Source organism: Streptopelia decaocto, assembly GCF_964273445.1.
Source record: "Streptopelia decaocto genome assembly, chromosome: 1".
Lineage (NCBI taxonomy): Eukaryota > Metazoa > Chordata > Aves > Columbiformes > Columbidae > Streptopelia > Streptopelia decaocto.
Window position 1 is genome coordinate 149,121,075 of NC_138663.1, and position 14,586 is coordinate 149,135,660.

Below are 14,586 nucleotides of genomic sequence, written 5' to 3' on the forward strand. Positions count from 1 at the left end.
TCATGCAAAGTCTGTACCAGAGTCTCCTCACTTGGTGGATCACTGTGAGTACAGAGGAAGAGCTGTGATTGCAGATGAGTGTCACATGCCTGCACTTTCAGAAGCAAGGGGACACGTTGTACATTTACACTGATGGGCTCATCTCCAGAAGGAATGAACCCACCTGCTGAGGTGGGAGGAGCTGTGAGCAGGGCAAGAAGATGGAGAAGATGGAGAGGGAGGGCAGAAGGGGCAGTGTGGTTCCCATGGCAGCAGCAATGAGGAGACCAGAAGCTGGTTTGCAGCTTTTAACCAGACCTGATAGGAGAGGCTGAAATGTCAGAACATCTAAAGAATAAAACCCCCTGAAATTCAAACCGTTCAATTTTGGGCCAGTTCAGTGCCAGGCTGGCTTAGCCTCTGCTGCCACATCACCAGGGGTTTTAGGACTGAGCACCTCTTCTGCCATGGCCAGGATCATGGGTTAGGTTCCTTGGCTGGACTACACTGTGTCTGCCAAGGAAACACCCATTTCTAAGCATTTTTCAGCAGAAAAATCCCTGTGCAGAGAACATATGCTTGTGGGCACAGGGCCTGTTTTTCTTGAATTCCCTCTCCTGTGGTGGTCGGAAGACATTTGCACAGAGGCACAAACCACAGGTGGAAAACTGATTCTTCTCTGGCAGCTCTGCACAGGAAGGAAAGAACAACGCCTGTGCGGTTTCTGGTGGTGATCACAGATCATAGAATCATAGAACAGTTTGGGTTGGAAGGGACCTTCAAAGGTCATCTAGTCCAACTCCCCTGCAATGAGCAGGGACATCTGCAGCTACATCAGGTTGATGTGCATGTGAGGGCTGAGGTTCGATGGGCATGATGCAGAGCAGCCACCGAGGGTTTGACAGCTGCTGTTGTGCTCAGTTAGTGCAATGGAAGACCTCTCAGGGAGAGAGGAGCAGACCTGCTCAGGGCTGTTGCAGGTGTTCTCCATCCCTTCTGGCTGGGGCTGTAGGACCTCCAGCATCAGGTCATTCCCTTGACACTGAAGACAGTGCAGTGTACGCTTCTTTTCCTGAATTCCAGCAACAGACCTGGAGGTGACAAATAAACAAATGCAAAGTGTTGCCATATAACACTATCACAGGTTTTCAGTGGTAGGTGTCCTTTTCTGGTTCACATCCTGCTAACTAAAAATAGATTAGGAGCATAGATGCACAGGACGGTTTGTGTGGGAAGGGACCTCTGGTGGTCACCCAATCTGACCTCCTCCCAATGCAGGCACAGCCCCAAAGGTACAGCAGGTTGCTCAGAACCACACCCAGCTGGGTTTTTAGTGTTTCCAAGAATGGAGACTGCACTGTCTTTCGGGGCTCCTGTTCCTGTGTGTGATCATCCTAACGCAGATAAACTTTCTCCTTCTAGCCCACAGGAGATTCCTTTGCTGCTACCTGTGTTTACTGCCTCTGGTATTTTTGCTGTGCTCCTCAGAGAAGAGCTTGAGTTCTTAACCTGGTACATTTTCATGTTCAGTTATCACTGAACTTTACTAATCTTATTTCAGAAACAAGGAAATTTAAATAATCCACTTAAATCATTTAGCTTCCTCACTCTTGCCTAATGTAGCTGTCACAGTTGAATCTAGGTTAGCAGATTATGTACAATGGCAGTATTAAGAGCAGCCAGGCCCTCCCACTTTTCTTTCCCTCAACCATCATTTTCCTGCCTGTCCTGTAATATGCAAATCCTGATAAATGTATTTAATCCTGTTGGGATGAAAGCAGACGACAATGGTCCTCTCCCGTTGAACTGCCTCGTGCCTTTCTCGCCCTCCCACACATGGCTCTGCCCTCCCGGTTTTACCATCTCCTTCCCGCTGCGTGGCCACAGCGGGCGAGCGGTGCGGAACTCAGCAGAGTTTCGGGTTCCCCAGCCAACGGCGGATGGGAACAGACAGGATATAATGTGAGACACAAGAGCGTATGGGATCCTCAGCCTCAGTTTTGTTAGAGTACAAACTCCTAAGTTTCGAGAGGTTCTGTTTCTCCTCCTGTGCAGATACTTGCACCCTGCTGACTTCTACATCGGCTTCACCACATGGAAAGAGAATTAACAACGTTTTCCTTTTGAACAAAATTTGGGATTTAATTTCATTATTAGTAATTAGTTTGTTGTCTAGAGTTAGTCGCCTACTGAACTCTGTGTACTGTTAAATTATCACCTTTCCATAAGCAGTGCAGCAAATGCTCTCTCTTCATAAAGCTCCTAACTCCACATCTCACCAAGTCCAGTTGCTCCCCTCCATCCAATTCACCACAAGGGCTCCTGCTCAATACAGAAAAGGTTTAAATCCTGCTGAACCCCGCTACTTTCCTCCCTGCTTTCCCTCTAACCTCTTCATGCCTCTGCTCTTGTTTCTGAAACTCCTACTCCTACCTCCACAAGCCTTTTAACTTCTGGGTAGCTGTTTCATGTTCATCATTTTCAGGCCACTTCCTAGACTCCTTGTCTTATTTTAACTTTAAAGAAACCCCCACATTTATCCTGGATATTGGTCAACTCATGGTGTAATGACTGAACGTACCTTTCGTTCATTCTCCTCTCCTTTCTATGGGAACTACAACTTTGTCAAATGTCTGTAAATCTTACTTTTCTTTTACTTGGCCTGTCTCCTATTTCATCCCCTGAAAACACGCTAAATCACTCCAAATTGTTGGCTGTTACACTAAACTATCATGCTGCCTGATCTGAGGCAGAAAAGCTCAATAAATCGCTCTTTAAGTTCAGAAACTCAGCATTATTTAGCTGACAGAATGACCCTGCCACATTACTCCAGCTGACAGGTTCCGTTTCAGCTGTCTCAATGTCCAGATAATCCAAAGCCTATCAGTTAACCTTCCCATATGTGCCCATTTTAAAGATTTTGCCCCCACCGTGTGTCCTGTGAAGTGAGTGAAAGGCAGGACACACCAACAACGCTAATTAAAAGGGATGAAACCCTGGGCCTGCTGAATTCACTGGGGCAGTTTGGAGATTTGGCATTACTGGTGTTCAGTAAGAGAGTAAGAGCATTAGCGAACAACGTTGACAAGCAGCAAGGACACCACTGTGCCTGCAAGGGCTTTTTGAAAACTTTTTTTAACCCTTTTTAAAATGTGTGTTTCGAAAGCCCATTGGCTCTGCCGTTTGCCCTGTGCCCTTTGCTTTCCCACCCACACTGAGCTGCTGGGGACGCTTTTCCATCCTGCCCCTCCATGCACAGAGCTCGGGGCTGGGCAGCTGCCTCTGAACACACCACAGCGTTTGGCTGTAGAGGAGATACAAAAGGGAGTTAAATGTCACCCATATGTCCTCCACTCTGCCTCACCATATACCTGTACAGCAAAACTTTTATTATACAATATTCTTTATTGTGCTCTCCCTCATCTTTCTTACGGCTTTTCCAGTGTTGTGCTGGAACGGTGGCAAAGACAGGCAGCAGGCAAGCTCCATTCTGAAGCTGAGTTAGCATCACAGAATCACAGAATGTTAGAGATTGGAAGGGACCTTGAAAGATCACCTAGTCCCATCCCCCTTCCAGAGCAGGAACACCTAGATGAGGTTACACAGGAAGGCCAGAGATCACCTAAAAACATTCCCCGCAGGAAAATATAGATCTTGATTTCCCCAGCTGTGCAACAAACACTAAGGGAAATGGTCACTTTTCCCCCACTCCCTCTCACCGCGATCACCTATCACCCAACAGATGGCTACAGGTTGTAGAAGGAGAATTACATCCACTATTTGCAGGTTAATTGAAATTAAAAAAAACACCAAAAACAAACCCAGGGAGAAACAAGTTCTCCTTCTCTTTATCTGCTCTGATAACAGCTATCACACCAAATCTATCGCGAGCCCTACAGGCACTCGGCAAAATGCGTAACTCTGCCGATCTGCTGAGGCATTCAAGAGAAAGGAGAAGGGCATTTGATAGGAACTAACTTTTCCTTGCCAGCCTCAACACCCAGCGTTATCGACATCCTTTATAAAGAATTGTATCTGCTGCGGGTTGATAATGGTGACCAGGGGCTTTCATTGGTATAAGAAGTAATCTCAGTGACCTTGAGCAGAGAAGAAGGTATAAAAACCAAAGTGTTTTACTTGGGTGACTGTTCGGGCACCAGTTGAATTTCTTAGTTTCTGAGGAGGACGCGTTTTGGGGAAATTTCGTGAGAAAATGGCGACTTTAAATGAAAAAAAGACCTGCAGCGAACGGATGGAAAATTTCCGTCGTTTTGTCTGGAACCCAGAAACAAGGCTCTTTATGGGAAGGTCCTTAATTAACTGGGGTAGGTGTTCACATGCAAGACTCTTCTCTTCCTTCTGGTAAGCTTAAAAAATGGGGGGGGGGGCAGGATGCGGAGGGGGTCATCCTAATGAATAGGCCATAATGTGGTGGTAGATCTGTTATACTTGTTGAAAACATCACTTTTCATATATGCTTCTGAGCTACTTTTAGGGTGGCCCTATAAATTGAGTCAATCAGATCAAAACACTGATCCAAGTATCATAGTTCCTAAAAAGGTAAGAAGAATTTAAACCGAATTTGGACCAAATATTTCCTAAAAAGGAGAAAACATAACACATTAACTTACTAAAAGCTAGGGGGGATGGTTAAAGTATGATTCTGATGTTGCTGGCTATAGAGGGCTCTGGTACATGGAGAATTTTCCTTACTCAGTGTTTTTTCCAATTATTTGGGAACATGTTCTGCTTTTGTGAAATTTGTTTCTAAATCACTGTCTGTTCAGTAGATCTTGTCTTATCACTGTGTGTTAATGCAAACTTGTGTCTACGAGAACGATGTATTTTCTGTCCTACGTTCTGGGAAGGGCAGCCCTGACCATTCTAAGGAAGGTCCCTGCTCTTCCCACAGATTATTAAGAGCAGCTGCAAGTTTCCAGATGAGTTTTTCTGCCGTGAAACTCATCAATGTAGCTTATTAGCCATTCTTAAAACCATGGTTTTACAGAAAATTGAACCAAAATGTGAGTCTTTCCACTTTGGAGAGAAGAAGGTGCTACAAAACACCAATGATCACAGGGAGCAGTTTCTGGTGGCACCCCCAAAACACTCATAGGGAGCTTGTGGGACACCAGCCACCTGTAAGACATGTTGTTCACACACAGACAGGAACAGCTCTACAGCTCACACCAGAGTAAAATAGAGAGATGACACATTTTGCTGAAGGTGTAAAAGGCAGTGAGGTGATACAGGTCTAAAATCAACACACCTGAAATACTGACATCTGTCATCCAAATAATCATAGAATAGTTTGGGTTGGAAGGGACTTTCAAAGGCCACCCCCTGCAATGAGCAGTGACATCTGCAACTAGATCAGGTTGCTCAGAGCCCCGTCCAGCCTGGCCCTGAAGACAAGGAGCAACTTGTTTTTCTCAAAGAAATACCTAATCTGTGTCACTTAGTTCATGCCTAATAAGAGGATAAATGATCTTAATATGTGAAGTTACTTCAAGAAGCCACTCAATCTTTAAACCTTTAAAAAATCTGAGCCAAGCACCAACTACTTCAAAAATCCTTGTAGAACTGAAAAATTTACAGCCAAATTTTTCTAGAAGAATATTCTTTAGAGTGTAAAAAGGATGATCTAAACCACCAGTCCCTTTACAGGAAAAACCTCCCTGGGGCCAATGGCAGAAAGGAGATGGCCACTGCTGCTGGGACGGTCCCAGCCACGGAGTGATTGCCACACTGCCTTGCTTGAAAAATTAGATTTTGCCTTCATTTCTTTCCGCAGTGTGGATCAGCCTGTACTATCTGGCTTTCTACGTGGTGATGACAGGGCTGTTCGCACTCTCCATTTATTGTTTAATGAGGACAGTGAATCCATATGAGCCGGATTACCAAGACCAGCTGAAATCCCCAGGTACTGCCACCACTGCACAGGGCTGGGCTGGGCTGGGCGGCATCGGCAGAGCCCGGGCGTCGGGGGGACAGATGTGGAACAAATCAGGTCGATTCTCCCCAGACGATCCCTGCAAAGTTTAACCTCCTCCTGAAAACACTTTAAGGCTTAAAAAAAAAAAAGGGCACATTTATGTCATGGATTCATTTTCATACATTTATATCAATTTTATATATTTCTGTTCATCTTAATATATTTTATACATTGTATGTGTTACATATTAGCATATTATCTATATATTATAATTTGTATACAAATATACACCTCCACTCCCCATGGGCAGCGGTCAGGCCCTGGGGAAACCCTGGTTTCTGCTCCAGCCCCCCAAGGGTTTCGGGGTGCCCAGCAAGACCAAAGGGCACTGGGGTGAGCAGCCTGCAGTGGGTATTTCCACACTTACCAGCAGCATGGAAAGTTCCTTTGGAGAGCAGGAATCTTTCCCTGGTGGGATGTGCTGTGCCAGCAGCCAAGCACGTAAAAATAAGACAAAGACGCGTGGGATTAGAAATAAAGGTTTGTGGGACAAGAAGTGAGACTGGGGAGGGATGAGATCATATCAGTGAGAGATCATCAGTGTGTACTGCTAAAACTTCAGCCCCTAATGGCCCGTTTTTACAATTGGAAGGAAAAAACCCGCCTTTTCTAAGCATAGCCCTAGAAAATATTCTATTTGCCTTTTGCTGAATATTGAAGTTTCTTTTCCCAATATTTAGTAAGCTTCATGTTTGCTGGCAAAATACTTCCTATAAAATATTAAACCTGGCTCTTCCAAAGCCTGTTTCTCCCACTGCAGTACGATCTGTTTCTTTAACCTGACACGACTAGCATCACCGTTATTTTAAACTAGTCCTGGGCAAATCCAGTGCAATCGCTGGAATGATTTCACAAGCTGTTCTGATAACAATACGGACATACATGAAAAGAGTTAAGCAGCAGTGGAGGCTTTAGGTTTTTGGTTAAACAACTGAGACCTGAGAACATTTCTAAATGTGGTTAAATCCTCCCCAGCAAAGCCTGGGGATCTCCTACACTTATGAGTCTTGATGCAGCACAATCACTATTGTCCATTTAAATAAATAATTTTGTGCCTGGCACCTCTCCTCTGCTTTGCCTTCCCTTTTCTTCCCCCCCACCAAGGTGTAACTTTACGACCCGATGTTTATGGGGACAGAGGACTACGAATTTATTACAACGTATCCGACAACAAAACCTGGGAAGGTTTAGTGACAACTCTTCGAACTTTTCTGGAAGGTAAAAATGAGATTTCCTGCATTATATTGAAGAAACATGCTGTCACATTTCCCGTAGTAAGTCTGAGGACCTTAAGTTAGTGTTTCTACTTTCTATTTGTCTTTCTGAAATCACAAATTTTGAGTGGAAAATGCCTCTTCTGAAAGGGAGGAGCAAGTCACTTCATGAATCTATAAACCAAACGTGTAAACATGTCTATTGAAAGCAGAGCCCTGCTTCAGAGCTTTAACTATTTTTTTAAAAATCTTGAATAGCCTTAATAACGTTGGCTATTAGGAAGCTTGAAGGAATAGGGTAAAAAAGGTCTTCAAAACTAGTCTCATTACTACAAATATCAAAGTACGGTATTAAGTCTTGTGAAGCCATTGCATAGTGCCAGCAGAGAGCACGGTCAGTGTAGGTTAGGTGCTCCCTTCACCTGTTCTTATCTGAATATGTTTATGTTCCTTGTGAGCCTTAATAGCATATTTCTGTGATTCTCACACACACTGTTAGGGATCTATTCCCTAACAACATATTGAAAAAAATTACATTTGAAATTGACTTTATATGAAACTTTCCTCATTCCATCTAAATCCAACTTCACTTGAAGTACAGTCTCCCATGGTATAACCTCCAGCTTGATATTGGAATATATAGCATATATGGAAAACTTCAGAGGGGAATTTCTCTTTCTTCCTTCACACATCTAGCATACACGCCAGCTGCTCAGCATCTGAACATCAACTGCACCAGTGACACATACTTCTTCCAGGAGACCTTTGACGGCCCAAATAAAACAAAACTATCCTGCAAATTTACCTCAGATATGCTTCAAAACTGCTCGGGCATCGCAGATCCTACTTTTGGATTTCCAGAAGGAAAACCATGTTTTATTATAAAAATGAACAGGGTAAGTACACACTCGAGATGCTGAGCAAGAAGGAATTCACCAAAAACCCTCTGATAGCTCGAGTCTCCACTGGGGAGCTGCTGTATCATCTGCTGCCATGGGCTCTGATCTCTGTTTTGTACTGGGAAGAAAAGTTCATGTGCTTTTCCCGAGAGATCTCCAGAATTACCAGAGAAATAGCAAGACTTGGTCACCATCCCTAGGAAAGTAATGCAGGGTAAAGTGACCTTGAAACTGATTCTCTAAGGCTTTGGGTTTGGTTTAGTTTCATTAACATTTCCATAGTGCTCCCATCCAACAAACTAGTACATAAAACAGTGTCATTCTGTGATACTGTGATCCCCTGCTTTCAGCTGAGGTGTTACGATGTGACAGTAACTGAAGTGCTTTCAGAAAGGTGATACTTGCACATCTTAATTCTCCAGGCTGCAAAGAAAAGCCTTAGCAGAACCTGCAAAACAAAATTAAAACTTGGTGGATGTTCCTTCAGTAAAAACTGTCAACGCTTTTGTTTTTTTGAGATCAAAAAAGGGAGCCTTCCATTCTTCCTTTGATTTTTTCAGGACATAGAATTGTAAAATCATAGAATAGTTTGGGTTGGAAGGGACCTCCAAAGGTCACCAGTCCAACCCCCTTCCAATGAGCAGGGACATCTGCAACCAGATCAGGTTGCTCAGAGCCCCGTCCAGCCTGGCCTGGAATGTCTCCAGGGATGGGGCATCTACCACCTCTCTGGGCAACCTGGGCCAGTGTCTCACCACCCTCACTGTAAAAAATGTCTTCCCCATGTGTAGCCCGAATCTCCCATTTTAGTTTAAAACAATTACCCCTTGTCCTGTCATAAAAAGCCCCGCTAAAAAGTCTGTCCCCATCCTTCTCATAGACTCTTTTAAGTACTGAAAGGCCACAATAAAGTCTCCTATGGTTCTAAATACCCAGCTACAACATGGCATTTCATCCAGGTACGTAAGATGAGCCGATCTGTTTGCCAGTGTCTTATGCACACACACATTAAGCATCCTTTGAAGCTCAATTATTTGCTCACTTTTATCCCCAAACAACTTCCAAGATGACCAAATGTGTGTTTTCTATTTCAGATTATCAAATTTCTCCCTGGCAACGGCACCGCACCAAGAGTGGACTGCACATATGTGGTAGGTGTAAGAGGTCTGAGTCTCAAAAATTTGAAGCACTGTAAATATTACAGTAAGTAAAGTGCAGTTGCGACCAAAAAAATTACCCTGCAGCTCTGGAAATCACATCATTCTGGCCAAATACTGAGAATATTTTCAGTTTTGTACCCATTCTTGCACCAGCAGACATCCTAAGAACAAAAGAAAAAATGCTTGCTTTATTTTAAATCACCTGAAAATTTAGTTTTGTGTGCTGCAGAAAAGAACATTTGCTGTTTGCTTCCAGCTCCCACTAGTGAAGTTCACGCATCAGAGCAGCAACTTCAGTCTCTCTGCTCATTTCAGCAGGTCCCCTTTCACCAAGCTGCTATAAGAACACTGGAACAGGCTGCCCAGGGGGGTTGTGGAGTCTCCTTCTCTGGAGACATTCAAAACCCGCCTGGACACATTCTTGTGTAACCTCATCTGGGTGTTCCTGCTCCGGGAGGGGAATTGGACTAGATGATCTTTCAAGGCCCCTTTCAATCCCTGACATTATGACATTCTGTGATAAGAGAACACTTGCCCCTTTTCCTTAGCAATAGTAACAGCAGATTTCCACTTTTATTTGAAAAATAACAGTGGTGCTGCACTGACAGCTGAACTTGAATTTTAATACACGCTGCACAGCTTTTTGCAGCAGTAAAACAGTTGCCCAGGGCTGGCTTACAACTGCCCAGCCAACAAAAACTTCTTACTTGCCGCACAGGGTGACGAGTCTCGCCCGCTGGAGGTGGATTACTACCCCGTGAACGGCACCTTCAACCTGCACTACTTCCCCTACTACGGGAAAAAGGCACAGGTGGGTGATCCCAAATTTCAATATTACTTTCCTTTACCTTTGTATAAGGTTAAATGTATGCAGCGCTGCCACAACCTTACGAGAACTGGAGAGAAGGATAATCTTAAGACTTTATTTTGGTGGTGTAAAATTGCTTTTTTCTTTCCCTTCCCAGCCCAGCTACAGCAATCCTTTGGTGGCTGTGAAATTTCTCAACATCACAAGGAATGTAGAAGTTAACATAGTATGCAAAATCATTGGAGCTGGAATTACCTTTGATAACGTTCACGATCCGTATGAAGGAAAAGTGGAATTTAAACTGAAAATAGAAGACTGAGCCGCAACCGAGACACTACTGAGAAACATATGCGAAGAGTGAACTTACCTATTATCACATTCACCTGTATTTATTTTCTATGATCTCCATATAAATCTACACAAATTACAGTGCAAAAGAGACATTTTCTGCTGAAAGATGACCCTTATAGCTAAAAATCAAGATACCACTTGCAGTGTGTGAAGGAGGATGATCTCAATGTACATAGCTTCCTATTCCCTGGGTATGGTATTCTGCTGCCTTCATGCAAATATTTGTACAAAACAAGCTTTTTGCTAACATGCACAGCTATGCCTTCAAAGAAAATAAGTATAGAACCAAAATATCATTTTCAGTCACTTTTGAAACCGTAATAAATAATTGATGTATGATACTAAATCTTGGATATTGAGAAATAATTAGCTAGAATAGAAATCGTTTGAAATACTAGCAAGTAATATAAAATTCTCAGTCTGTTTTGTATACAATTATAAAAGTATATTCAAATTATCTGTATCTGAATGCATTGTTTCTTTTTTTTTGTACTAGTCAGCCAACTCAGATTTTGTTTTTTAGTTGACAAATTAACGACCACAAAAGAAGTGAACTTGAAATCTGGCCTCAAGCTTACAGATTCTATTGTACCACTTAACAACTTCTGTATAACTTAATAAAAATGACCAGTAGGACTGTAACGTCCAGTTACATCCAGGTCAACTGTGTTCATTCAACTATTAAGAGTTTGGTTTTTTGTTGTGTGGGTTTTTTTTGTTTGTTTGTTTTCAGTAGAACAGCCCTGAATTGCAATGATGAGTTTTGGGTTACTTCCATTAAGTCCAGGATAAACATTGCACAGAAAAAAATATATTAAAGAGAAGAAATTTTACACCTTCACTGCCCGGACATTTTAGGAAGTGGGAAGATACAACAGGTGAACCCCATTTACTACAGTGGCATTCAGACAGACAGTTTGCAGGAAGAATCTAGTTGGAGGTCAATATTTCCCCTTCAAAACCAAAAATGGCATTTAAGCCTTTCTTAAAAAAGTTGAGCGTTCTGCATTTCAGAAACAATAAGAAAATGCATTCTCATAGAAGATTTTTTCCCCCCCCCGCCCCTTTGCTCTTCATGTTTCAATTTTTATAGTGGGACTTTGCCTTTCCTTTAAGAGACTGAGTGAAAATCAATTTTACATCCTTGTTGGGACACAGGTTTCCTCCTGCACATCTTTTCAAAATAATGTGGAAAACAATGAAATAATAAAATATTTTTTATAATATAGTAATTCATGCTCAAAAGTAATTCGAGGTTGTCTATAAAGTTTAAATATTGCCCATTTTCCCATCTCCCTAGGGTGAAATGGGTGTGCTCGGCTCGCTCTCTGTACACCAATGCATGCAGCACGGGGAATAAGCAGGAGGAGTTAGAAACCTGTATTTGGGCAGGAGATTATGACCTGGTGGCAATTACAGAGACATGGTGGGACAGCTCACATGACTGCAATGTGGTCATGGATGGCTATGTCCTTCTCAGGAAAGACAGGCCAGCCAAGCATGGTGGTGGAGTTACACTTTACGTGAGAGAGCAACTACAATGTATTGAGTATTGTCCAGGCACGGATGAGGGGCAAGTTGAGAGTCTATGTGTGAGAATTCAGGGGCAGGCTGGCAGGGGTGATACTGTTGTGGGTGTCTGTTACAGGCCACCAGATCAGGGTGAGGAAGTTGAGGAGGTCTTCCACAAGCAGCTGACAGTGGCCTCACAGTCACAGGCCCTGGTTGTCATGGGGGATTTTAACTTCCCCAATGTTTGCTGGAAGGACTCAGCAGCCATCCACAGGCCAGGAAGTTCCTCCAGTACATTGACGATAACTTTCTGATATGAATGGTGGAGGAGCCAACTAGGAGAGGAGCGCTGCTGGACCTCGTTCTCACTAACAAGGAGGGTCTGGTTGAAGCAGTAATGGTTTGGTTGCCTTGGTTGCAGCAACCATGAGATGGTGGAGTTCAGGATCTCGTGTGGCAGGAACAGAACAGCAAGCAGAATCGCAACCCTGGACTTCAGTAGGGCGAACTTTGGCCTATTCAAGCAATTGCTAGGGGAAATCCCATGGGACAGAGTACTTCAAGGTAAGGGGGCCCAAGATAGTTGGTTAGTATTTAAGGACTGCTTCTACCAAGCTCAAGATCAGAGCATCCCAGCAGACAGGAAGTCAAGGAAGCGAGCCAGGAGACCTGTGTGGTTAAACGGGGAACTGCTGGGCAAGCTCAAGTGGAAGAGTTTACAGATCATGGAAGGAGGGGCTGGCCACTTGGGAAGAATATAAGACTGTTGTCAGAGGATGTAGGGAGGCAACTAGATGAAGAGGTGCCCGAGGACTGGAAGAAAGTAAATGTCACTCCAGCCTTCAAAAAGGGCAAGAAGGACCTGGGTAACTATAGACCGGTCAGCCTCACCTCCATCCTGGGAAGGTGATGGAACAACTTATTCTTGGTGCCATCTCAAGGCATATCGGGGATAAGAGAGTCATATAAGGGTAGTCCACATGGCTTTATCAAGGGAAAGTCATGCTTGACCAACCTCATAGACTTTTAGGAGGACATAACCAGCTGGCTAGATGATGGCAAAGCAGTGGATGCGGTCTATCTTGCTTTCAGTAAAGCATTAGACAGTCTCCCACAGCATTCTCTCTGCTAAATTGAGGAAGTGTTGTCTGGACAATCAGGTAGTGAGGTAGACTGTGAACTGGCTGAAGGCAAGAAGCCCAAGAGTTGTGGTCAATGGGGCAGAGTCAAGTTGGAGACCTGTAACTAGTGGAGTGCCTCAAGGGTTGGTACTGGGACCAGGACTATTCAATATATTCATCGACTTGGGTGAGGGACTAGAGTGCACTGTCAGCAAGTTTGCTGATGACACCAAGCTGGGAGGAGTGGCTGACACACCAGAAGGCTGTGCTGCCATCCAGCGGGACCTGGACAGGCTGGAGAGTTGGGGGGGGTAAAGATTTAATGAAATATAACAAGGGCAAGTGTAGAGTCTTGCATCTGGGCAGGAACAACCCCAGGTTCCAGTATAAGTTGTGGAACAACCTGTTAGAGAGCAGTGTAGGGGAAAGGGACCTGGGTGTCCTGGTGGACAGCAGGATGACCATGAGCCAGCACTGTGCCCTTGTGGCCAGGAAGGCCAATGGCATCCTGGGGTGTATTAGAAGGGGGGCGGTTAGTAGGTCAAGAGAGGTTCTCCTCTCCCTCTACTCTGCCCTGGTGAGACCACACCTGGAATATTGTGTCCAGTTCTGGGCCCCTCAGTTCCAGCAGGACAGGGAACTGCTGGAGAGAGTCCAGCGCAGGGCAACAAAGATGATCAAGGGAGTGGAGCATCTCCCTTATGAGGAAAGGCTGAGGGAGCTGGGTTTCTTTAGCTTGGAGGAGACTGAGGGGTGACCTTATTAATGTTTACAAATATGTAAAGGGTGAGTGTCATGAGGATGGAGCCAGGCTCTTCTCAGTGACAGCCAATGACAGGACAAGGGGCAATGGGTGCAAACTGGAACACAGGAGGATCCACTTAAATATGAGAAGAAACTTCTTCACAGTGAGGATGACAGACACTGGAATAGGCTGCTCAGGGGGGTTGTGGAGTCTCCTACTCTGGAGACATTCAAAACCTGCCTGGACACATTCCTGTGTAACCTCATCTAGGTGTTCCTGCTCTGGCAGGGGGATTGGACTGGATGATCTTTCGAGGTCCCTTCCAATCCCTGACATTCTGTGATTGCCAAGAAAGCTGAGAACTCTTCCTTTGGTGTCTCCAACATCAGAAGATTGTCTGCTTGACTGTATTTTGTTTAGCATCTACGATTTTCATGTTTGAATGGGGCAATGCAGTATGACAAACTCACATCTTCATTAGCACTCCAGGACAACACAAGAAGATGCTTAAATTTCCCATGAGCTGGGTGTCTGCACAGCCTCAGCTTCAGATTGACAGCCCAGACTGACTTCACAGAAAGACCTTTGATGGGATAAATATATTGAAAGGAAAGACTTAAGCACTGACCAAAGAATGATGCTTTCTGAGGTTAAAAAAAGGGTATGCAGGTCCACTGGATCTGGTTCTTTAAGTACAAAGACTGTCACTGAATTTAGATTTCTCTTTAACTTTCAGCCATCTGACATGATTTTCTTTACTGGAATTAAAAATAATAGTAATAACAACACAGAGCAAAGTTTG

At 44.0% G+C, this 14,586-nt stretch overlaps 1 protein-coding gene across 1 annotated transcript; it reads left to right on the forward strand.

Annotated features, from left to right (window-relative positions):
* Positions 1-4,192: 4,192 nt before the first annotated feature.
* On the forward strand, positions 4,193-10,374 carry ATP4B (ATPase H+/K+ transporting subunit beta; the record flags this gene model as incomplete). The annotated part of the gene is made up of 7 exons (XM_082066595.1): positions 4,193-4,304; positions 5,774-5,902; positions 7,079-7,192; positions 7,885-8,084; positions 9,182-9,238; positions 9,966-10,058; positions 10,213-10,374. 7 exons carry the CDS (start codon positions 4,193-4,195, stop codon positions 10,372-10,374), a joined length of 867 nt encoding a protein of 288 aa, XP_081922721.1.
* Positions 10,375-14,586: the final 4,212 nt, after the last annotated feature.